Source organism: Notolabrus celidotus, chromosome 8 (assembly GCF_009762535.1).
Source record: "Notolabrus celidotus isolate fNotCel1 chromosome 8, fNotCel1.pri, whole genome shotgun sequence".
Classification (NCBI taxonomy): Eukaryota; Metazoa; Chordata; class Actinopteri; order Labriformes; family Labridae; genus Notolabrus; species Notolabrus celidotus.
Window position 1 is genome coordinate 17,033,626 of NC_048279.1, and position 25,458 is coordinate 17,059,083.

The window sequence follows — 25,458 nt, forward strand, 5'->3', positions numbered from 1 at the left end:
AGAAAAGGCCACACTAACTGGATTTCTCAGCAAAGATGGATTAGGGAGCAATGAATATAAAAGCAGTAATATTGAGCGCAAAATAGCTTTTCTGCTGGTTTTGAACTGGACAAAAGGAGAATTCATTTTAGAGGATTTGGGGCAAAAATAAAGAGGGTTACATAAACAAAAAGGATCCCCCTGGGTAGCCTTCTGATGTAATCTGTTATTTTTGGCTCCCCTAAGAAGAAAGATAAGAGCATAGAGACAGGACAGTAGGTGGTTGGATGGGGAAACTGTGCTTTATTTCCCCTTATTCTATAATGAATATCTTTGCCATTTAGAGGCTTGTTGTTCTGATGCCTGTGACGATAGCGGCTCTGAGCGTATTTTCCATTTTTTCATACTCAGACCTCTGACCTGATAAATCAATCAGTCACAGGTACAGTACATTTCAACATGACAAAATTGATAATGCTTCCTTTAATTTCGGTTTATTTCACAAGCAAAACAAACAAAACATTTGAAGGTTGCCTCTTTATCAAACATGTTCATTATCATAGTTAGAAAAAGACACTTAATCAGATATCAGAGTGATTACTGTGTTGTTAAAACCCATAAACTTAAATTTTCTTGGCCCAAAAGTTGAATTGGAAAACTAAATATATTAGAATATTTTTAAGGTTTGATACATTATAATGTTTAAATGGTTCATATAATTGTGACTGGTTACAAGACAGCTTACCAGAGGAGTTTAACACAGGAACATCCTGCTTCAGACCTAATCGGTGGAAAAAAGGCTCTTGTTGCTTTGTGTGTGCGTGTGTGTGTGTCTGATTATCAGGGGCAGCATGACCCCTGATGAGTCAGATGAGTCATCTCTTTGTTGCATCCAACCTATAAAAAGATTACTTGATTTTTACGGCTCTCTCAAGAACCAGTCACAAGGATCTAAATTTGTCTCAAAGACACACACACACACACACACACACACACACACACACACATACACACGCACAACCCTGGCACGTGGCATTGTGCAGTGATACTCTCATCAGACTCCCAGGCACCACAGTGGCTGGATTCATCAACGAGCAACATCGACCAGCCTACGATTTTTAATACAATTACACACTGGTGGACTCAATGTTACCATGTTAAACAACACAAGAGGAACCAAAAATAATCAATTACCCTCCAGGTACACATTCAGTGGAAAAAAAACGGATAGACTTGTCTTTAAGGGTGCACTCTTGTGGAGTAAACTTGATATATGACTTTTAAATTACCTTTCCTGTGGACCCACAGAGATTAATTCCCCACCAGGATACACCTTCTGAGAGAAAATGTGATGAATTGACTTTCTGATTCCTTCATCTCTGCCACTGCACTAACATTTTGAGGCATATACTGTACCTCAATCATCGATTCTTGGTCCAATTCTGTTTCCTCTGTATATCGAAAAAGTTCATATTATTCACCATCATAATATCTTATCTCTCCACTATGCTGACAATACATGGCACTGTCTGTCAGTAACACCATCTGCATGCAATACGCTGGCCACACTAAAGAGCTGCATCAATTATAGAAGAGACTGGATGCAAACATTTCGTTCTGTTTAACCAAGTTAGTAGAGACGTCTTTCCAAGGGAGAAAAGTTCAAATCTGTGATAGTGAATGTTTTTTTACGTACCATCTGCATGCAGCTCTTGCTCTTTAATTGTTCCACCCCTGCCTCTTAGACAGCCTGTGTGCTCCACTGTGACAGGATGTAGATTTAAGACAGAAAACAAGATTTTACAGCAGTTACGCTACTTCCAGTCTTTAATGCTTTGTGTGTGCTCACAGCGGAACAGCTGCCTTGTTTGAGCAGGTATCAGAGAAAGTTTAAAAGATGTGTGGAGTTGATTTTTGAGGCTCTCAGCTGAACGCAGCTCGGAGCCTAGAGAAAGTGGCGTGCTAGTGTTCCATGAGAGAAAAGCCACTGCACAGGCATATTCATGAAAGACTGGAATTATATTGAGTGATACAAACATACTCTCAATCTTCCATTTAGTCAGATGTTTATACTCTGTGTAGTATGTGTGCTTGTAGGTACTTTAGGTATGCATGCACATCATGTGTACTGGCATTTAAGGTTTCATGAAGGGTAATATTAAAAAACTTTTACTCCTTGGTGTAAAAATAAGTTTGAAACATTGCTAAAAGAAAAGCAGGAGTCTCTTGCTTTCAGACATTTGACTTGTGATTGTAGTAAAATATACACTGCTTGAAAAAAGTCTTGTCACACAAGAATATAGAGGAAAAGTGGCACAAGGGTTGATTTTTCTGATGAATCATCCACTGAACTGCATCCCGATTGCTGCAAATACTGTAGAAGACCTGTTGGAACCTGCATGGACCCAAGATTCACCCAAAAAACAGTCAAGTTTGGTGGAGGAAAAATCATGGTTTGGGGCTACATCCAGTATGGGGGTGTTTGAGAGATCTGCAGAGTGGATGGCAACATCAACAGCCTGAAATATAAAGAAATAATTTAGAGGACTTTGCCTTTCATATGAGCCATTTCTGTTTCCAATTGATCAACCACAATTAAAGTTTTTATGTTTTGTTCCTACAACTTGGATAAGTGACAGGACTTTTGTCAGGGACTGTAGATGTTCCCAATAACATGAACTATGTCTCTACTTTATTGAAGCTTGCCAGGACTACTTTGCATTGAGAGGAAGAAACAAACAACACAAAACAAGATGGTTTAAGGAGAAGTAGTTTTTGTACATAAAGGCAAACGTAGAGTTCAACTCTCCCACTCCAATTCAGCATGGCTCTCTTTTTTTCGTGTGAACCCTCCAAAAGCCTAGCTCATGAAGAATTAGCTACAGGAAGATGCTCATGCTGATGAAAGCTATGGTGTGAAGATAGTGAGATTTGTGTGAGTTTTGATACTTCAAGGATAATAAAAATTCTCTGATTAAGCTCTGCCATTGATTTTTATCCATCAGGGTTTTAGCCACCAGGGGGTTCTGGGAAATGACTGTGAAGTCATCGTCTGAAGGGCAGAGAGTGAGGTTTCCTCTGCACTTACTAATTATTCCAAGAAAAAGTCATTGCGTAATATCTTTTTAAAATGAGTCACAAGGCCGCTGGGCAAAAACCAGGGCAAAATAAAGGGATAGTCCTTTATCCTGTTCTTTATTTGTTTTTTTTAAGTTTCTTTTTGAAAAGGTCAACATATCGTGTAGATGGGTTATGCAGAAGAAAAATAAAAACAGTGAGAGCCGAACATTTACTCTGAAGACATGATTCCTTTTGGCTTTTCTGGTTTCTGATTTAACTTCTGAAAGTCATTCAAACAGCAGTCTTCAGGAAGGTAGGGAACTTGGTAATGAGTAATGCAGACTGTACTTGATCTGCCAGTATCCTTTGATTCAGAGAGGACCTGAAATACTGATGTTACCAAGTCCTACTTGTGACAGCAAGTCATTTTCTTGGTTTGTGGGCATGGACTTACAGTTTTCACATCTTCACATCTTCACCACCAGGTAACTTGGGATCTCTCCTGCACTGAGGTTTCTCCCTTCTTTCAGTCCATTGAGTCTCTTCCTTCCTCTGTTAACTCTGGTTCATAAAGTAGTCTTCCTTTGTTCAGAGTAAACAGCATGTCGTTGTGGTTGTGAGAATCACTTCTTTTTTAGTTTGGTTGTTGTTTGGTTTTTGTTTCTTTCGAAGCCCACAGACCCAAACAGCATATCAGTGCATCACAGGCAAAAATACATGAATGTGTAAAAGCAAATGGGCTCTCTGACGGCAAAGTGGAGCGTTTCCAGTTAGAGTTCACACTTATAATGAGAATAGTGCTTTAGTTGGAGTTAAATCACACTGAAGAGCAGACCCTGTCTACAGTGGTTGATAGCCTAGCTACCATTCTGGTACTCGGGCCATTTTCTCAACAACAGCATGATCCCCTGTGGCTACACTCTCTATTGACAAGTACTTTATACATCCCCACTTCCAAAAAAACTGAAATGCAGCTCTAGTGTAAGTTCAGACAGGAAGACTATAAAGCAATCACAGCAGTTGTTTAACTCTCCTCTCCCTCGCTTAATAGCTCACCCGCATCCAGCTGCACGCTCAGAAGCTGTCATTGGTTAATCAGCAGTGGCTGTCATCCAATAGCTCAGTGGCACGCTCTTATCGTCAGCCTATCAACTTTCTGCTGTCTTTTTAAATGTGCCTCTCTCTCCAGCTAGTTCCTTCTTGCATTGATGGCACGCACCCCTCCACCTCCCCATCTCCACCTGGTCTCTGCAAGTCTTCAATTCCTGGAATTCATCAACCGCCACCACCAGTGTCTGGACTCCAGGGGTATTTCTTCTGCTGCCAAATTCACACATTCTATGCTCACAAAATCATCCCCATAGAGTCCTAACGCAGAAAGATTTCTTTCAAGTTTCATTATTCGTTCAGTTGTAATAAATGACCTTTAATATTCACTGTGTCTCTCCTGATTGATCTATCCATATAAGATGTAGTACAATTATTCAATTCATCAATACTTCTTACATTGAGCCAACACTGCAGCATAATTGCAAACTATCGTTTACAAAAAATCTGAATTTGATAAGCACTTTTTGGAAACATACAGGCTAAACATATGATCATAATCACAGTAGTCACCATGGCAAAACTGAAGGAGGTCTCTTGGTTTCAATTAGAACATCCGATTGTGGTGTTGGACTTTCTCATTGGCTCCTTGTACCTTGATTTTCAGCACATTGCTTAAGTCAGATTAAATAAGCAAGGAGAAACTGTCTTCAAACTGTTTGTCTTTTCTTTCATGCAAAAATTGTTTTGATTAAAAAAAAATTTCAACTTTAAAGACATGAATGTGAATTCTTAAAATAAATGAAGTACCATTTGGGAACGCTATTCTTTTCCATATCTGCTATACTGCTGTAAACACCTGGTATCCTCTGAAATCACACATACTAACTGGAGTATATTTTTAAGTGGGAAGAATACACCAATGGCATGCAAGGTCTGCTGGAGTAGACAAATGCGTGTCCATTCACAGAGTAGACATTATGAAAGGGTATTTCCTACATCAGTGAGATGAGTAATACAAATATATATAATCTTCTGGTTTTCGGGTGTTCTGGGAATCAAAGGATAACACTTTTTTTCCCTGAATATTTGGTGCATCACAACTCAGCTATTTTGTATTTAGTATATATTCTCTTAAAACGACAGACACACAAATAAGTACGTTTAACTAGTCTGGTTTTTGAGGGTTTTGACATGGAAATATGTATCAGTGTAGTGAGAGTGAAAAAATAATCTCTTTTCTGAACTACTTTTTCAAAAAACTAAAATAAACCTGAAGTACAACAAATAAATCTCATGTACCAAGAAAAGGAAAGTGTTTTTGTTGATTTGTTCCATTTTGAGTCATTTTGCTTCTTAACCAACAATGCAACTCTTCAGCTTTGTCATCTTCACTTTTTTTTAATCCAACAAAGATCTATTCTGGACAGATTAACAAACTGAGCACTCGACTTTGAAAGTAAACAAATATTGTACCTTTCTGTATGAAAACAGCCTCCCTCCTTTGTGCTAAGTTTCCCTGAAACCACAAAAATGTTTCAGTTGAACTTTTCACGATTCAAATGTTAGACCTTGGTAATTCCTTTTCCGGGATTATGTGAGAGTACACTTCTCTCTTTGTCTGTCTGCTGGGGGCGGACAGTAAGCATTAATCAGCATGCAGATCTAATTTGTGGGCAAAGCATTGCTGACAAGAACTTATGAGTAATCTAATATTCCTATGCAGGTCATGTTATTTAGATATTTCGTTATACAAAGTGGAACCTTTAATGACTGAAACAAGAATAGTGCACACATTTTACAGGGGCGAGTTCAGAAAACAAAATGACAGAGCAAGGAAAAACAACAAGACCGAAAAAAATCAAAAGACTTGTCTCTCAAGCATTAAACAAATAAAACAGCAGTCTCAGTTAAAATCACTTTAAATAGAATGACTCAGCATTTTTCACAAAACTAATGATCAGATGCTAAGTAAGACATTGAGGCTGCTACTACAGCATTAGAGTGAAATGTGATGGTATTTTGTATTTCCTGGGCAGCAAGTTTATTACAGTCTCTGCTCAGGGAAATACTAATACTCTTGGACTTGTGACATGCTAAAGGCTCAGTTTGCCTTAACTAGTTCATATTATACATGCAGTTTTATAAGTAAACCCTATGATAGTCCGCTGCTGGAAAAAAACAAAACAAAACTGCTGCAACTGGTGAAATTAAAAAAAGCATTTGAAATGATCACCAGCTTCATGTTTTCCAGAAACAGTATCCTGACCTCAGGGTGAACAATCTTAACCCATGAGAAAAATGTCACCAAATAATTTCAAAGAAGACGTTCTGTGTCCCAAGGTGAGGATAAATTTGAATTTCAGAGAGTTTATAAGGTCATGATTCCTCGTGCATGTCATAAATAAATGAAACTAGCGATTTAAGACTTGTGAGAAACAGTCATGCTCTGAAGATGAATGTAAAAAAAAAGAGTAGTTTGATACTGATCAGAGCCCTAACATCAGTAGTGAACATGAATTAAAGTGCTTTGTCTCCCTCTATGTGTCACATATTGCTTTACTTTCAAACTTGGATCTAAAAACACATTTTGGAAAAGCTTGAAAGCATGCTTATGGTAATTAATCATGCAATGACTGAGTAAGAAACCATCTTCAATCTTGAGTTTAGTCTTAAACTGCTGCAGAAGTGAGGCTCGGAGTGACCCCCATTGTGAGGCTCACGTTAAACTTCATCAAGACTGACCAAGTGGCAAAACTTGCAGAAAAATAGATAAATGCCTTGTAATGGTTATTGTACAGAAAAAAATACACAGAACTCTGAGTTTGCAAAATACCACAGGCACTTAGACTTTAATAAATATTTAACATTAAGTTCTTTTTCATATGTACAGATATTGTACAGAAAGATCCATAGGTACTTTTGCAGCTGCTGCAAGTAAGAAATGTACCAAAATTATAAAACTTTTAAGAAAATAAAAAACTGGCCATTAAAGCTTCTCTTTGGATACATTTAATACAAACAAGCCTCCTCCTTTTTTGTATTTTTTTGCATTAAAGTTTATAAAGGAATGCATGAGGGACACTGCATAAAGCAACACTGACAATAATACCACCGTACTTGACTGACCATTACACAAGAAAAACCTCATAACTATTGTGATATAGTTTTTTTATCCGGCTTCACGAGATACGATGCATAATTAAGGGAGCACCAAGTGTTTTGCAATGTCCCTCACCATTTTTCAATTCTGCACCTTTACTTCCTGAGAGATAAAAGACCCCACACAATGAGAGAGAACTTTGCTCTGGAAAAGACGAAAAACAATCAAAGCAGTGTAAACTTTACTATTCAGTTACACAAAAAGAAAACTTAACCGTAGTGCTGTCAGGCTTCCAAATATTCCACTATGCAGCATAGACATGGTATTCACTTAACAAGGAGACTAATTTATCCTTTGTGACAGCAGCTTTATGATGGGCTGAGAAGTCTGTTTGTTGGGAAATGAGCTGCAGTCCTGGGCTGTAATACAATATGGAGATAGAGATTTGGATTCTTGATTGTAGATTTTGTTGCCCTGTAAGCGCCTTTTGGGATAACACTATTTAGAAAATTAGATTACACCTTATCTACATCATCAGTGAATCCAAAAGTGTGTGTGGTTAAGCTCTGTAAAGTCATGGTCAAACTGGAAACACACTTTTCATCCCTTCTGTTAGTCATTATTCTGTTTACACAGTTAAGGTGATTTGCTCCAAATCTGCGACAGTCTGTACTCTTATGGGCTTTTATCTTTTCAAAAGCAACTGTTTAAACATTTGGCAATGATATTCTCTCTCTGTAACAGTTCTGATTGTCGGACTTTTTTATGTGGAGACACAGGCCTGATAGAAAACATCATGGCGAGGGGCTCAAATGAGGCTTACACAAGTCTGTAAATGACATATTGATCTCTATGAGAGAAATGAGGAGGCTTGGTCTATCTTGCTGTGTGGCCTCTCTTCATACGGAGGAGAAAGTTGCGCTTCTCCTCCAAAAGCTCCTGAATGCGTTTGTTCCTGGTCCTCTCTCTAAGGTTGACTCGGTGCTTCGGAATCAGATTGTTCTGGGAGATGTCACTGTCTACACCGATGATCCTGCTGTATACGACATCGATGGAATTGTTGTCACTGTTCTCTGGGCTCTGCTGCTGTCTGGCTTTAGAGGCCGTGATGGTTGTGAGGGCTGGTTTTTCTGTTGTCACAAAAATGGTAGGAGGTGAGTCTGTGGGTGGGTCTAAGGTCGTGGTGGGAACAGGGTTGCTCACTGGAATGTACTCTGATAAGTCAAGCCAGGGCGTGGAAGCGAGATCTGTCATATCCTCACTGGTGATGGTTGGGATCACAATGGTGAGTCCATCAGCTAGCACCATGGTGTCACTGATCACCCCTGCATTGCTGTAGGAAACAGTGCTGTCATCTCCGCTGAGTATGGCACCACTGGTCACTGCAACATCACCACTGCTCGTCACATCACTGCATGGCATGGTTCCACTAGGAATATTGACTTCTTTGAACTGAACAGTTGAAGTAGGTGTTAAGATGTCATCAGAAAGGCTGGGAGTTGTGGCTAAAGCTTCATGATACCACAGGGGGGGTTCATCTGTAGTCGCTGTGTTGTTACTGATGTATGTGACGTTGATTCTGGTGTCAGGGAAAGGTGTGCCTGACGCTGTTTCATGTGCACTCGTGCTGGTCGGGACAGTGGAATAAAAAAAGTCTTGCAGTGGACTTGGATATGAGGTGGGAGCTAAGGTATAATAAGAAGACGTTGTTGGTGTTTTCTTTTTGGGGTAGGTCTTTATCACCTTAAACTTATTAATCTTTTTCTCAGCTGTTTTTGGCTTCTTTGGGGGATCTGTCTTTTTTACTATTGTCTTTGGCTGGATCTTCTGTTTAGGCTTGGCTTTTGGTAGAGCCTCCTTTTTGGGTGCAGGTTTAGGTTTTATCCCAGCAGTGGTCTTCACTGGAGGAGTCTTTTTGACTGAGGTCTTCACAGAGGGTGTCTCTTTTTGGGTAGTCTTTTTGGGAGCAGTTTTTACTGGACTGGTCTTTTTGGGAGTGGTTTTTACAAGGGGAGTTGTTTTTTTGGGGGAAGTCTGTGCTGGAGTTGTCTTTTTGGGGGAAGTCTGTGCTGGGTTTGTCTTTTTGGGGGCAGTGTTTGTTAGAGTTGTCTTTTTGGGGGAAGTTTTTGCTGGAGTAATCTTTTTTGGAGTGGATTTTTCTTGAGGAGCCTTTTTTGGGGAAGTGTTTCCTGGAGTAGACTTTTTTGGATCTGTGTTTGTTTTCTTTTTGGGATTGATCTTTGGTTGAAACAATTTCTTTGTGGTATTTTTTGGTGCAAAATTCTTTTTTGGATTGATATTTGGTGGGAGCACCTTTTTAGGAGGTTTCTTGGGTAAATTATTCTTCTTGGGATTGGGTTTAAGTGGAGCCTCTGTTTTTGTACTGCCCTCTGTTGCATTAATTATAGCTGGGCTGGTCATCGTTGGAAGTTGTGTGGTAGTGAAAATACCAGATGTTGTTGGACTTCTTGTAGTGCTCTGCAAATGTGGAGCTGGGCTCTGGTCTGTGCTGGGGACAGGCAGGGGTGTAGGATTAGCTGTAACACTGGGAAAGGCTGTAATAACAGATGTGGTTGCAGTGGGAAAGGTGGTGGAAAGGACAGGAACACTGGTGGAAGCTGGAGTATGAGTGGTGATCATTTGTGTTGTACTAAGTGGGGAAAGGGTGGAATGAGAAACAGCAGTTGTAGGAGGATGAGTGGTGTCCCAAATATTGGTGGTAGAGGTAGTAAAGGTGGTCATGAGAGCTCCAGTTGGTTGGATGGTGGTGAAGACAGAGCTGGGGGTGCTGGTGGGTGGAGGTGCTGTAAAACTGGGCCGGGTGGAGGTGGTGGGAGTGGATGGAGGGGTAGAGTTGGGTAGAAGCTCTGTGATGTTGACATTGCTGCAGGACTTGCAGCACATGCGCTGAAAGTCCGGTAGAGAGCAGTAGTGCTTCAATATGTCCATACGACAGAACATCGAGCGGTCTCCATGACAACGTCGGCCTGTGAAGGAGAGAACAGAGAGCTGAGACCGGGCGAAGGGTGGGAACTCTAGGGTTGTTTGTATTTGTCAAATAGAAATCATTGTATGTGAAATAATGATCAACAATGAGAAATAGCTAAATTAGCATTTGTCTATGTGTGCATGTTCTTCTTTACATAAAGCACATGCATGTGGTTGTGAGAGTGTGTTGATTTCACACCGTAAGAGTAAAGTAGTAAAGCCAGACCATTAGCAGAGGATGCAGGAAGGAAGAGGAGAAAAACCCAAACATCAAGAGCAGTCATGAGATTAGTCCAGAGCAACTGAAATGGAAAAAGAAGGGTCGCCAGTCTTGCATGAAAAATGCAACTGTTTTGGGTTGGAGCTTTAACATCTAACTTCTTGCGCTCATGAGACTGTGCATGACTTTTCACATAGACAACATTAATCCTGCACAACTTGAAATTTACCATGTTTGAGCTATGCTGTTAGAATAACCATGTTCTCTCAGCAATGTTTGATATTTTTCTTGCAAATGATCTAGCTAGTGAACATTCCTGGTGAGAGAAAGATCACACTTTTTGAAACATTTTTATTGATACAACTTTGCTGTTGAGAATGACAGTAACTGAAACAATGAGATGTACGCCCCCCTGCTCAATATAGAGATATATTCTTTTCTTAAGAAAAATAATTCAACTGTATCGAAAGTTACAAGTTCACAGTCACTTTGGTAAAACACTTCATTACTTGGAAATCAATCAGTCGATCTGTTTATCGATTGAAAAAAAAAAACATGAAGTACATAAATCATATGGTCTGTGTAAATAAAATACATAATTTCAATGATGATGTAAAAACTGGAATGGCACATTAAGTGTCATATGAAACATTTACAAAACATTAATAAAATTTCCCTGATAAATCAAAGTGCATATAGACGCAGTGCACGTAGTCCATCTGAATGTTTCTTCAACGTTAGCCAAACGTTAGCCAGCCCCACGCAGCAGGCCAGTGAAGCCACAAAACAGTTACCCATAGTATAGAATATTATAGAAGAAGATAACAGTCATGAACATTATTAAATACAGTCAACACCAATGTTATATACAGTCGCACTGCTAGGTCTGGCTTGGTCTCAAACAGTCCAACTCCAGCAGAAGGAAACCTTGGATAGCTCGCTACATAGTCACAACAGAAATATGTGATCACAATACAATGACAAGTCTGAAGTGTTTTTTTTTCTAGATGCCATATGTGTCATACCCTAGGCCCTTTGTAAACCCTTCCTAGTAGTTGGACATTGGTCCAACATCACCTTGGTAGGTTTGATGGTTGGCGGGTGTGAGTTTGTTTAGTTGGTTTGAAGCTGCCTCTATTCCGAGTGAAACTTTGAATGAGTAAAGCCATCTCTTTCACAGATAAATGCCATTACATTCAATCCAAGATAAGGCATTGTTCACGTGGTTAATGTTCATCAAAAGAAAATGAGATCATCAGACGCTCTCAAATCAAAGTTTATGAGGTATTTCTGTATCTGTTTGCAATGTGTAAAAGCCCAAATGATGAAGCTCATAATGCACAAAGACATGCACACACACACTCACACACACTCTTTCATTGACAGGACTAGTATAACTCATTCAAACTCACACGTTTTTTCTGACTCAGCTAACACACAAGACACACATGCATCCATGCACACTCACATACAAACACGCAGGCACACTAACACACATATATTTACACACACATACAAGTGATGGATGCAAATGTGCATGACAAAACGTGATCCGATCCTTAAAGAAAAGGAGAAGCAACAGTAAACCGCTGATCCATCTGAGAGAATGGAGAGGCAACAAACTGACCAAGTCCTGCATAATAAGGTCTAACCCCTCCCCCCGAAACACTTTACCTTTATTAAATATTCATCTGTATTCATGTAAAATCAATAAAAAAATACACATAACAGTCAAGGATCTAAGCGATCAATAGCAGTCCAAAGGTTTTAGGCAAATAAGCTACAGCTTATTCATGGTAAAACATTATTAATATTATTGTTACTCATATAGATTTAGATTTATAGGTATATATAAATACAAATATATTTATAGATGTATTTGTTTAAAGTCTGCAAGCACAAATAAGCTGCATTTATTGAACTTTAGTATAACAGTCAAAGAGAGGATGGCTGATGATGAGGTGAAATGGGAAGCAACCTCAAGCGGTCAGACTACCCTGTTTTTTTTAAATTAGCCTTTACTTCAAGATTCCTCACCTCACGGTTCCTCCACAAAAAAAAAAATCAGAAGGTCTACTGATGTCACTTCCTGTCCCTGTGCTGAGTTCCTGTTAATCTGAGAATGGAACGTAGAATGAGACACCATTCTCATCCCGTATGGAACCAGGATGTCAGATGAGCACTTTAGCGAAGATGTCCTCATTGTGACAAGATCACATTCACGATAAAGCTTTCATATTTTTTAAAAGTTTTTTTTTCTATATAGATATTTATATACCTTTTCTGTTTATTTTCACACCTGTTTCTCCTCACAATAACAGTGCGCTACACAAAAAGGAAAAAGTGCAGCTGCATCTCAGGAGTGGTTACCCATGACAACACGCAGCTAGCTCGCGCAAAACATGGCCGCCAGATGCAGAGGGAGTACCTTGCACATGTACAGCTCTTTGACACGTCTCAGGAGATGAAAACCTGTTCGCCTTGCCACTTCGAATCCTGTTCACATCAAATTTTTTGTTGATCTTTTGAGTTTTCGACTGGCCAGCGGTTACAACACAATGCTCCACAAAGGAGAGAGAGAGATAGAGAGAGACAGAGCAAGAGAGAACCAACTAGCACACACAGGAGCCAGAGACCTCCCCCCAGTCAGAGCCGTCTCAGACACAGAGAGAGAGAGGCGACGATCCCCCCCCCCCCACCAAAAGAGAAGCGAAAGCTTTGCCACTCGCTCACGGGCGTGGGCACAGGCACAGGGCGCAGGGGAGGGGCAGGTCAGGGGGCCAACCGGGGCCGGCCCTGAAGAGACAGGAGGACAGAAATGGGCAGGGCCCAGCAGAGGACAGACATGCAGCTGCGGCTGCCGCTGTGGAGGCCAGGCTGGGAACTATAGAGGGAGGTTTTACGTGAGGAGATCTTCGGGAAGTTGGGGTTGGGACGAGAGAGCCACTGAATCAGGATGTTGCCATTCTTGTGGTCGGATGAGCCCTCTGCAGAGAAAGGAGAGAGTGATGGAGCGTTAGAAGGAATTTCTCACACTGGTCTAAGAGACCCTTATTTGTTTGGCTCTAGTTAGTGGAGGATAATTTCAGCTTCAACAAACTGATGATATTACTAGAAATCAGCTGGGACTCTTAACACTCACTGGGACATGGATCCATGCGACAGACTCTGATGGTGTCAGGTTTACTGTCCAGGCACAGGCCGATGGTGTTGTCCCTGGTGTGGCAGAGAGCCTGCCTCTGCTGGGTCCCATTGCCACATGACACTGAGCACTGGAGATACAGAACATGAGAAAGAACAATGTATGATGACGACTCATTGTCTATTAAAACACATTTCTAACATATTGTGAAAAGCTGACGTTATTACTTGGTTTTTACAACAGAACAGGCTCCTCTGTCTATGTAGAACAGAAAGTAGAAGAGTCCACCTTTTGGCCTCTTATTGATTAGTGTTAGGGAGATGTACAAAAGAAATGTCTGCTTATTGTATCCAAAGGCTGGACAGCTGTTTCCTAATACAATAACAATTATAACCCTGTTAGTTTTACTTGTGCTATGTGTGTGTTAGAGAGTAAATTAGCCTGCTCTATTTTCCAGCCAACTCATACATGAGTACTTTGTTATTCATTTAAATCATTGTGAAAAAATTCCTCTAAATTATCCACTCCCATCGTCCCTAATGGTAGAAGCTTCTGTGTCTAGATATTGTCCAGTGTAATTTTAAATCAAATAAAAAAATTAATCAGATCACTAGGTAAATATGGACTTAATTTTTTCATTTGACTAGCAACATGATTTTTTTTCTGACTGACTGTAAGTGGTAACAGTGATGATCTGGTTCTCAGAGGCTGGCTGAACCTGCCAAGAACACAGTTCTGAGTGACTCTTGTGATACTTGAAACACAATAATGCCAGCTGTTTGGTTTGGAAACAAAATTTCAGTAAAGGTATTTTCATTAAAAACCTCCAACTGTCAAAAACTTTTTTCCATTTATGTTCAAGTTTTGATTCCTGTTGATCCAGCCTGCATACCTGTGACCATGGTCCCACTCTCCACTGGGTTGGGCAGGGGTGACGGTTGCAGGCTCGGCGAGACTCGGGCCGATCGTCGTTGCAGTGTTTGTTGTGGATGGAGCGCGTGGTGTTGTCATCAGATGGCTGGACACAGCTGACCGAGCGGATTTGCATCCCTGTTTTTCCACATGGCTTGCTGCAGTTCTGCCACTCTCCTGTCACCCAACTAGAGAACATAACAGGAAAGAGAGAAGAACAAGAGTCAACTGAAGGTGAAAAAGATCAAGTTATCTCTGTTGCAGTTTAGATAGACTCACTTAAGTTATATTTTTAGAATATGATACATACATAGGTGGAGGGCAGGGCTTCTGGTTGCAATCTCTAGTGTCTCCTCGAGGTTTCATGTTGGATTTGTTACAGAAGCTCTTGTGGACCATCTTACTGTCAACTTTTCTTCTGCAGCCGTATCGCAGGTACTGCTTCCCTGCAACAAGTGGAGATGGAAAACTTACATATTTAGGCACAGAAATATAAAGACAGGCAAGCAGAATATACACAAGTGTTAATATACAGTAGTGCTGTACCTCCACCGCAGGCCTTGGAGCAGTAGGACCACTTCTTGGGAGCCCACTCGTAGGCGCTGTCCTCTACCAGCATGTTGTTCTGAATGGCCGAGTCACTGTCCATGTTCATCATGTACTTATAGGACAGATTAACATCCTCATCTCCGTATAGTTTCATCTACAAACAGGAAGATCAGTAAAAAATAGAGATTAGAAAAATTGTGTGTGTATCAATAGATTAAATACTATTTTCTCATGCTTGAGCATTGGATTTGAGCTAGAAACAGACGGTGAAGAACACAAACAGTAAAAAAAAATCAAGGGAGGAAATATATAAATATATATATATATATAACCCATATAGGTAACACTTTATATTAACTACACACAATACTCATTTATATATCATGTACAAACATATTTATAAATGTTTTATTATTCATGAATATGACTCTCTATAATGTGTTAACTAACTCTTTGTTCATACTTTATAAATGATGGATTCACCAATTACAAATGAGCTATTATGGTCATTATAAACGAGTTATAAACACATTTACAGGTTATGATTCCAACATTTAGTAAGGGTTAGTGAACACCTTATTACATAGCAAATTATGATTAATTAAGGTAGTCTCAAAGGACTTATAAGCTGCTTGTTCATGGTTTTGTGAGCTGATCAAAAGTGAGGACTTTTTATGCTTTACAAAGCATTCATTAATGAGATTTAAGACCAGCAGCACCTTCAAACACAGAATCCAAGTTATTGTTCAGTTTTGCAGCTGCATTTTAACTTGTGTTTACAAATGGTTTTATACAGCCAACGTTTAAATGTTACTGTGTCTTTTTATATATTTGATATGTCATATTTTATTTGAGTTTTTCCACTGTGAGCACTTTAAGTTTGAGAGATTTTCTTTTTCAGTTGCAGAGTATTTTAAGTTCATATGAAGAGTTATTTTGATAAACATGGTTTTATACAGAGGTTGTTTCCTTTTAATAAACACATGTTTAAGTCCATGTGTTGTGTATGTTTCCTTATTCTGTTGAATCAATATCTGTGACTTTTGTGTTTTAAGGTGCTGCTGGTCTTAATTCACATTAATGAATGCTTTGTAAAGCATAAAAAGTCCTCACTTTAGATCAGCTCACAAAACCATGAACAAGCAGCTTATAAGTCCTTTGTGACTACCTTAATTAATCATAATTTGCTATGTAATAAGGTGTTCACTAACCCTTACTAAATGTTAGAATCATAACCTGTAAATGTGTTTATAACTGGTTTCTTATGACCATAATAGCTCATTTGTAATTGGTGAATCCATCATTTATAAAGTATAAACAAAGAGTTAGTTAACACATTATAGAGAGTCATATTCATGAATAATAAAACATTTATATCTGTGTTTGTACATGATATATAAATGAGTATTAATGTATGAACAATGCTTTACAGATGATGAGTTAAGTATTAATTAATGCTTAACTAATGCTTAAAGGTGTGTAGTTAATATAATGTGTTACCTAAATGTATTTACAGGCCTAAATAAAATCTGATTAAATTTGCTCTATGCATTTACTTTTTTTTTTCTTTGTCGATTTTTTAGATCTTTTTCTTTTTACATTTTATGAAAGTTTGTTTCCGCATTAGGTATCAAATCCTACCCTCATGGATGAGTTAAAAAATGAATTGTTAATTTACAGAAGGTAGTCTTATACATATTATAAGCAAACTCATCCATGCTAATACTGACATGCTGTTACGACTTTGTTTTGTCTTGTTTTTTTGTGTGTATGTATGTGTATTGTCACTCTGCATTATACTGTATATTGAAAACTATTAAATAAAAAGTAAATATGTTAGGAAAAAAATACTATTTTCCCATAATTTGGTGCTTACCATGATCAGAATTCCATGTCGGAGAGGACCAGTGGTCTGAAGAGTCTCCTTGTCGTTGTCATTCTCGTATTCCCACTCCACGCCTTTCTCTATAACCGAGTGGGATTCTGGGTATTCATTTTCCCCATTTAAGAAAAACAGTCCTGATGCCACATTTTTTACAGCTGAAGATGGGAGAGAAATATGCAAATCAAAAAACAATACATGTTGTTGCACTTGTAGTATAAAACATGATACAATGAATACAGATTAAAAGAAGAAAGATGTCACATACCTAAAGTGTGTGAGGTTGCTTTCAGCTCTTGGATCAGTAAATGTCTGGCTCCTCGGGGGATTTCAAGAACTTTGAGGTAACCTAAAAGGAAACACACATCTGGTTCGTAACTTGAACACCATCAAAGGCTCATTTTACAGCCTCCTGTCTAAGAGCCTCAGCTAATCCAGCTGAGAGCTCTTACTCATTTTATCCAAGGTATCCATGCTCACTTGATAAAATCCTCACAGTCTTAAGTTTTTTCAGCCAGAGCAAACATCTGATTGTGGAAACTTGTAGCAGTCATGTAGGTCCGCCCTCATGTCAGAAGTTACATAATACATTAAGAAATATGAGATTAGAGAGTGGCTTGATGTAACTTCTTGGCATCCCTCGACTCACATGAAAACATGTCTACCGAGGTTAGGGCACTGTTGCAAATGTTCCTCTAGAGGGCGATGTTTAGCTGAAAATATCACGGAGAGATCATGTGCACATACTGGCCAAGTATTTAACCTCCACTTAATAGCATGATACACCAAAGGAACCAAACCAAGCCAGTCCCAGATTGACACAAAGATTACTGTGTCTGTTAATAGGTGTTTACCTTGTTTCTTGGCAGTACGTGTGATGGTGTCTTTGAAGGTTTTGCAGCTTGAGTTGTCTCCACCACACACTCCACACTTATCCTCTTGCTTCGAGGAGCCCACCACGCCGTCACATCCCACTTTCTGCTCATGACGACACGGAAAGTTTGACACAACTAAACCCCGTGCAGATGTCTTTCTCTTACACACATGTATACATAACGTCACTCACCTCACACTCTCCCCGCACACACACACTGTGGGGGTCCTTATATGAGCAGCGAGTGCCGTCCAGGACCATCCTCTGCATAAAGACCATGTCGCGCGACTCCTTGGACTGGCAATGCAGGTGGCAGCGTTTATTAGCTGGGGAAAAAACACAAACATGCAAATTTGAATTTGAATTATTCAAATGAATGTCAGAGTAATGTTTTTTTGCAAACTCTTTTTGAGTTAGTCTTTATAACCAGTGTGTTATTATCTTTTATTTTCTGAATGATCCCTTCGTGAGTCAGGGTGATGCTCCGTCTCATTGTGTCTGTCTGTGTGACTCATACTGCAACTACAAGAGCCTCCAGAGACAAAACCTGGCACTTCAACCCAGTGAGAATGAACACTCCCACTGCATCACGTTTATTACAGATGGACACTATCCAGAGACCTTGAATCTATTGGTGCTGTGACACTAATAAGCAGGTGGCAGACGTGTTACTGTAGATGATATAATAGGTGGAGGAGGCATAGTTTTTTTTTCAAGCCTAAGTAACATGCACAGAAACAATAAATGATATCTCTCCTGCATTTGTGTGAAATATGAAATAGGTGTGGGGGAGGGGGCTGTGCTGCACAGTGGAGACAATTTAATAATATATTTATAGATTTATAAGCAAATCCAAAACAGACTCACATAGCCGCATATCACACAGCTAAACATTCTTTATGTCAGAAAACCACCTAGAAAGGTGCTGGAAACTTTTTAAACATGTATACACATTTATACACATATCTAGAGATTTTCTGTGTGTGTATCAAGCTTAAAGTATATCCATGGAAATTAAAATAGTACGCAGCACTTGAGGTTTCCACAAAATACCAGCAACTACTGGAAACTATCAAAGCCTCTAATCACTTTTCAACCATTCAAAATGTCTAAAGTGTAATGTGGAAAAAAGAAGAAAAGAAGTAGCACAATTTGTAAAACCCCCATAATTGGATTTGAGCTTTCAGGGGGTTCAAGGTGTAAAGTAAGGGATCAGAGAGCCCCTGATATCTGCCAGATGTTGCACACTGCTCTATGAGGAGTCCTGGAAGTCATCTAGTCCCATCTCTGTTAAAAACAGGAGGCAGTTTGGGTTTCTGATCAGAAGCCATAGACTAATGATTTGAAAGAATCTCTCCATTCAGCTGCTTTAACAGCCACACACACACATACACACACACAGGGCAGCCTCTAGTTTTATGATGAATACGTTAGAAATTATCTGTTGACCCAGGAAATGCCACGTACAGAGCCAGAGAAGTAGCAGTCTGTAGAATGTCTGTAAACAAATACTACAGTTTCACACTCGTAGCAGAAACACTTTTCCTGTCCTTACACTATCTGGAGATGACAGACCACGAATGGAATTCAATTTCACCTCCCTGTTCACTTTTCTCTCTCTCTCTCTCTCTCTCTCTCTCTCTCTCTCTCTCTCTCTCTCTCTCTCTCTCTCTCTCTCTCTCTCTCTCTCTCTCTCTCTCTCTCACACACACACACACACACAAACCGACATCTCGTCTACGCTCATACACAAGTGCACTAACGGATAAGTAATTTGAGACTGAGAAAGCTTTGCTGAATAGTATGGCATTTAGAAATGATAACAACGGAGAAAAGAAACAGCTAGGCCCCTCTTGAGGAGTTTGTGTAGCATGACCTGTGATCAGATATGGACAGCTCAGCACTTACTCAGAGGCTGCCCTTTAGTTGGACGATAATCTAATACCTGTGACACCTCCACTTAAAGACAAACACACACAGGTGTGAAACTGGTGTGTGAAGGAGGTTTTGAATAAGAGGACGAGAACTTTAGGATAAGACACTACATGGTGAATCTTAAGAGATTGTCCTTTTTTACCAACTGATACATGGATGGTGAAAAGAAGAGTTAGAGAAGGGGGTCAGTGAGGTTGAAATGACATCAGCGATTTGGTGGGGGAAGAGTAGAAGCCAAGTTCAAAGAAGATTGTTTTCAAAGAGACTTTCAAAGAGATGGCGTGTTTTTATGGGAGGGCGTAGTCATTGCTTAAAGCTTCTCTCAGCAGGACAGCCAGATGTCAATGACCATAACAGAACTATTTATAAAACCTTCTCAAACCAAACTGCGGTCATGAATGATGTGTTTACTTCCTTCTTTTGGCTTTCATTCATACTTACAACTTCCACAGTGTATCATCATTTAGGGTTCGTCATACTTAAACAGGTATCTATGTCAGATGGCTTCTTTATACCTCCATCACCCAACCCCAACCAACTCATCAGCCCCTTCATCTGCAGTTAGTAAACTCACGGTCTGGGTGTTCATAAGGCATCCAGTGGTGCTTGTTGCTATGGAGTTCAAAGCGAGGGTCTAAAGCATGGCATTGCTCCTCTCGTGTGTCGCTGTAGATGTCTTCACACTCGTTGTTGTTGCACATCTGGAATTGATAATTGGCTCCCATGCAGGTGCGGCCTCCGTTGGCTGGCCTGAGAGGGTTGAAGGGTAGGAGACACACAATGGTTTTAATTCTACTTTATTCATTACGTGTGTATGAGAGCTTGTGGAATGATTCGTGACTTGTAGGGGAGAACGGGGTTGGTTGTCACACGGGTTGGTTGTCACACGGGTTGGTTGGCACACTCGTTATATCTCGCTACCAGAGGGCACTGTCTCTAAAATTGGGGTATGGACATTTCCAGAATTAGGATCAGAGCTTACCTACTATAGTCTTCTCTGGAGTAAGACAGCTAAACTTGAGGTGAGAGGACTTCTTGGTTTTTTTCAAGTCAAATTGTAAATATTCAGCTCCTCAGTATTTTTCTTCAAGACTTTTAAACGATGGGTTTATAACAAAACAAGTGTTACCCTTACAAAGTCTGAGGGGAAAGCTATAGTTTAGATTTTTATTAGCTAGCTAAGTAGTTGTTAGATGGTTGTTAGCCTTAATGCTAGCCAAAAATTCCAGTTGAGGTTGGTCGTCACATTCTCTTTGGGGTTGGTTGTCACATGTAACGACCAACCCCTATGTTGACAAAATCATGCATGGTGAAATTAGTTTGAGTGCGCAGACCCTACATTTGTCATCACTGTAACTCAGACAGTGATTGCATGTAGCCTAGTTGAGTAGGCCATTATTGTTAGGCCTATTTGTTTTGTTCTTTATGTTGTTATATAGGCTTGCCTAGAGATGTGTTTCCTGTTCATCTTCCTTGCTCATGTTATGTTAAAATGCATTAAGTTATGTAGGCCTATCACTTGTCAGTGCAATTAAACTTTCAAATTTAGTTCTGCCTTCTTACCTTTTTTAAAAGATTTTTCCCATTGAAATACCATTGTGACAACCATCCCCGTGATGGGGTTGGTTGTCACAATGTGTCAGAGTGTCTTTGATAGTTGATTGCCTCTTTGTTACAATGAGTGGGAAAAGAGAGGTATGCACATTTCAAGCCAACACCATAAGCTTCAATTTAATGTAGGAATGACTATTGAAAGATGTTTTGATGATGAGCAATCATCAAAAAAGTAAAAAGTGTGACAACCAACCCCGTTCTCCCCTACTTATGATCTTGATCCAGTGTGATTATTAGTGTAAAAAGACAGCACACAAACACCTGAGAGTCACTGTCAAAAGACATACGAAGTGAAACTGCCATTTAAAGAAAGGTTTGAGATGGATTTAGTACAAGAGACAGACGAACGACCTGAAACACAGTGAAATACCTTGGATTGTCACAGTCACGTGTGCGAAACTGCACTCCTCCACCACAGGTACGGGAGCACTGTCCAAACTCACTCCATGAACCCCAGTTTCCATCTTGCTTGATGATGTCAGGGGTCAACCAGATGCAGTGACCTTTAAAGCAATGCTGCAATAGACGGTGAAGATAAGACATTTTTGCTGATTTGAATGTTTTGAATGCTACAACATGTTTTTCAAGGTACAGCAGTATAAATACCTTCCCATTCCCACACATGGTGCCATCGATGGGTGGTCCTTTCTTGGTCTTGCAGAAGAAGGGATTGTCTGGGTGGCTACACCACAGCTGCTTACATGGGTCAAATGTGCGATACTGTAGGGAACAGAGACAGACTCTTTCTTACTATCAAAAGCCCTACGTCACAGTACACACAATAGGTAACAGGGTGACCCTTAACAACACAAGTCAACCATCATCAGACAGCTGGAACTACAAAGAGAGATGGGAAGAGAAACATCACCACGACAATTTAATACCCAACAATAACAACATCAACCCTGCACTGTTTCACTGTACACTATGCTCCACTGAGAAACACACAGCCATTCATGCAAACTAAACCAAAGGATGAGAGAGAGACAGGACTCTCATAATGAGACAGCCCGTGGTTTAATTAGGGCATAGGGGGGGTCAGAGGGCAGAGGGCAAAGGGTTAGAAAGGCCAAAAGGTGAGGTCTCATTAACCTCTAAAAAGGCCCCTGGACACAAAAAAGGACCAAATTCTCTAATATGAACCATTGATGAGGATACCACCAAACTGACCTGCAGTCCAGTGTCTGAGGGGGCGTGCCCTCCTCCCTCCTCTCCACAGACTTCCCCACCCACCATGACCCCAGGGGAACCTTTGCAGGCCAGAGGGCGAGTCACAATCAATGGCTAGACTGTGGCAGGTAATCACCAATGACATCAGACTGGAGGATCCTAAAAGCTGAAGTGAAACATGGAAAAACAGCCTCTGTTCTGGCTCAGACGTCCCCCTTGAATGGGAAAGACATCTTCCCAACCTTTTCCACTGGTTTATAGTCATGAGTGTGCCAATATAATGAGGCTTTTCCTGCCAGCGGTGCTGTGATTTAACACAGATTTGCAGGAAAAGCATCGGGATACGGTTCAGTTCAGCTGTTGAACTGCACCAAAGCCACTGAACCAGTGGACTTTCAGTATTTTGGGGTATTTTATAGCCACTTTCTCTGTATAATGAGCATTTTAGAATCCTGCAGACTAGCACCCAATACATGACGATGAGTAGAACAGAGAAACAGTAACAAAAGAAAAATAAGGAGCAACATTACAAACAATTACAACCTCAAGAGGACAAATAGAAAAAAGAAAATCTAAAAAAAACAAATGACGGGCCACATGTCTTCCGAGAGGAGGGGTTACCTTACCTGCGTTCCTGACTGGCCCGCCTTTTGTAGCTGAGGGGAATGGGTTTGACAAGAGAATAGAGGGTAATCTAGCAATATGTGCAAAAGCCTCCGAACAAGCCCTTTGTCAATCAAGCAAAAGCCTCCCATCAGCGTGCCACAGTGGCTTCACAGTCATAGAGTGGGTAAAGGTGACGGGGAAGGGGAGAGTTAGAGGGGAGGATGCCAGTCAAAGTGCTGCAGCTGGGTGAAGCTAGTCAACTGTGTTTGGTGATTACAGAAAAACGGTTTGTGGCAGGTTTATGTGAAGGCACTGTGGTAATAAGGTAAGTGGTGTGTTGAAATCAATCTTGTGTACCATATTAAAATTAGCAACAAAAAAAAAGATATAGATACAAAACCAATTACCTGCTTTTAAGCAAGATGCCAAACCCACCAGTGGACGGGAGAGGAAAGCAGAGGACATCAGAAGAATGTGAATATATGTGTATGTGTATGTTATTACAATGTATTATGTTGTAACTTGTTGGCCTTCACTATGTCAGTATACTCAGAGTTAGTAAAGTCTAGCTACGTAAGCAAAGAAACTAGAGAGAGACTATAGGGATGTCTTACCGCGGTGCACATGGTGTAGCCTACACCGAAGTCAAAGCGACACTGTTCATTCATGGAGTAGTGCAAACCAGGGAGCTGAGGCAGCGACGGCCAGTTGTGGTCAAAGGGGTCATCACGGAGACAGTCGTAGGAGCTAGAAGAGGAATCCAAAAAACAGAAATGTTTTAGGTTCTTCGCTTTAGTTAACATGATGAATATTTCACCTGATTTAGTTGATTGTTCATCAAAATGTCTAATGCCGTTTTCCCAAACCAAAGTGACCGCTTCAAATCACTTTTCTGTTTCAAACTAAAACTCTTTTGAAACTACTGCTCCTTTAGAGACTGGATTTTAGATTTTAGAGGCCCTGGTATCAAAAACAAACATCAACCATTTTGTCAGTAAGATTTTTGTACTTTTAGCATTTTGATAACTTAAAGGAAAATAATTAGTAACTGATGTTGTGAATATCAATATGAAAGAAACAGAAATCTAGTCCAAATGAAAGGTATTGTGGGTTTGTGTCTCACCTGAGGTAGCGTCCCAGCTCTTGCATGCTACATCTGGACCAGTGGAAGCGATGGAAGGCAGCTTGCACAAGTGGCGCCATGATGCTGCCCATGTGCACCTCATCTCCACAGCGGTTTCCCTGGCCATCGTGCTCCATACCCAACCTGCAGGAGGAGGAGGAGGGAGGGGGGGGGGGGTTAATAGGAGGCAGTTGTTTCTTCAGGAACTTAACTGGAAAAAATGCCCCTCCAAAAACAAGAAAAAAAAACGTATTTCAAGGTACTTTTACCTTGAAATAAGCAAAAAAATGTGCCAATACAACAAGTGAAAATTTGCTTGGTAAGATATCTGAAAATAAGACGTAATATTTAGAAAACTGTGATCTTAAAATTTGCAGGGAAAACTTATTTTAAGCCAGCTATGCTCAAAAGTAAGTGTTTCATTGCGTGCATGTAGTTTGAGGATGTATATTTTTATATGATTTAGAAGAAACAGTGCCTGAAAACCTACCCTTAAAAAAACCACTTTTCTTTCTTTATTTCTTTTATCAGTGGAGCTGTTTTCTGATAGATTCTCCAATAAAATGCATTTACTAAAATCAAGTAAAGTGTTTGTCTTAAATCAAGATTTTCCGTCTTCTACAAATAAGATCTCAACTCAAAACAAGATCATTTCAAGATTGTTTGACTTAATAAGTTATTTAAGATGTCTTGAAACAAGTCCCTCTATCTTGCTCAAATGTTACTTGTTAAGCACATTTATCAGCAGAAGCTAGAGTGTTCATACCCTGGTGCAAGTTACAGCTAGTTATGCCTATTTATATATTTTGCTTGAAACATGAGAGCAGACATGAAGACATTGTTATGAAAGTGCACTTACACGTGTCCGGTCTCATGTGCAACCACAAAGGCAGAGGAGAAACCATCCTCATGGTTCAAAGTGCAGCTCCTGACTGGATGGCACATGCCTGTCACAGGGGCGTAACCTAGGCAATCAGGAAGAAATCCGCTTGTCAGGATAAAAAAAAAACTAGCTTTAATACAAGGTCCAAAAAGATAACGCCATTAACATTGCGATCCAAACACAGGAAAAGCGGGATTTCCCAAACATTCATAGTCAAAAAAATATGGTCAAGAGGCATGGGTTTGGCCCAGTGGTCGTAACACGAGCCCCATGAACAGAGGTTATAGTCCTTGAAGTGAGCAGCCCAGGTTCAAATCAGGTCTGTGCTCCTTTGCTGTAAGTCATCCCCCACTCTCTCTTCCCAGTTTCCT

General features: G+C 40.1%; 1 protein-coding gene across 1 annotated transcript in view; it reads right to left on the bottom strand.

Moving 5' to 3' along the window:
* Positions 1–5,525: 5,525 nt before the first annotated feature.
* Positions 5,526–25,458, bottom strand: part of LOC117817997 (A disintegrin and metalloproteinase with thrombospondin motifs 2-like) — a 220,011-nt gene continuing 200,078 nt past the window's right edge. The window contains 16 exon segments of the mRNA XM_034690833.1: positions 5,526–10,176; positions 13,301–13,384; positions 13,540–13,669; positions 14,432–14,639; positions 14,762–14,897; positions 14,998–15,154; positions 16,877–17,040; positions 17,151–17,231; positions 17,737–17,860; positions 17,949–18,082; positions 20,266–20,441; positions 21,676–21,821; positions 21,912–22,025; positions 23,696–23,828; positions 24,205–24,348; positions 25,064–25,169. Of these exon segments, the coding sequence (XP_034546724.1) occupies positions 8,066–10,176; positions 13,301–13,384; positions 13,540–13,669; positions 14,432–14,639; positions 14,762–14,897; positions 14,998–15,154; positions 16,877–17,040; positions 17,151–17,231; positions 17,737–17,860; positions 17,949–18,082; positions 20,266–20,441; positions 21,676–21,821; positions 21,912–22,025; positions 23,696–23,828; positions 24,205–24,348; positions 25,064–25,169 (4,148 nt within the window). The 3' untranslated portion in view covers positions 5,526–8,065.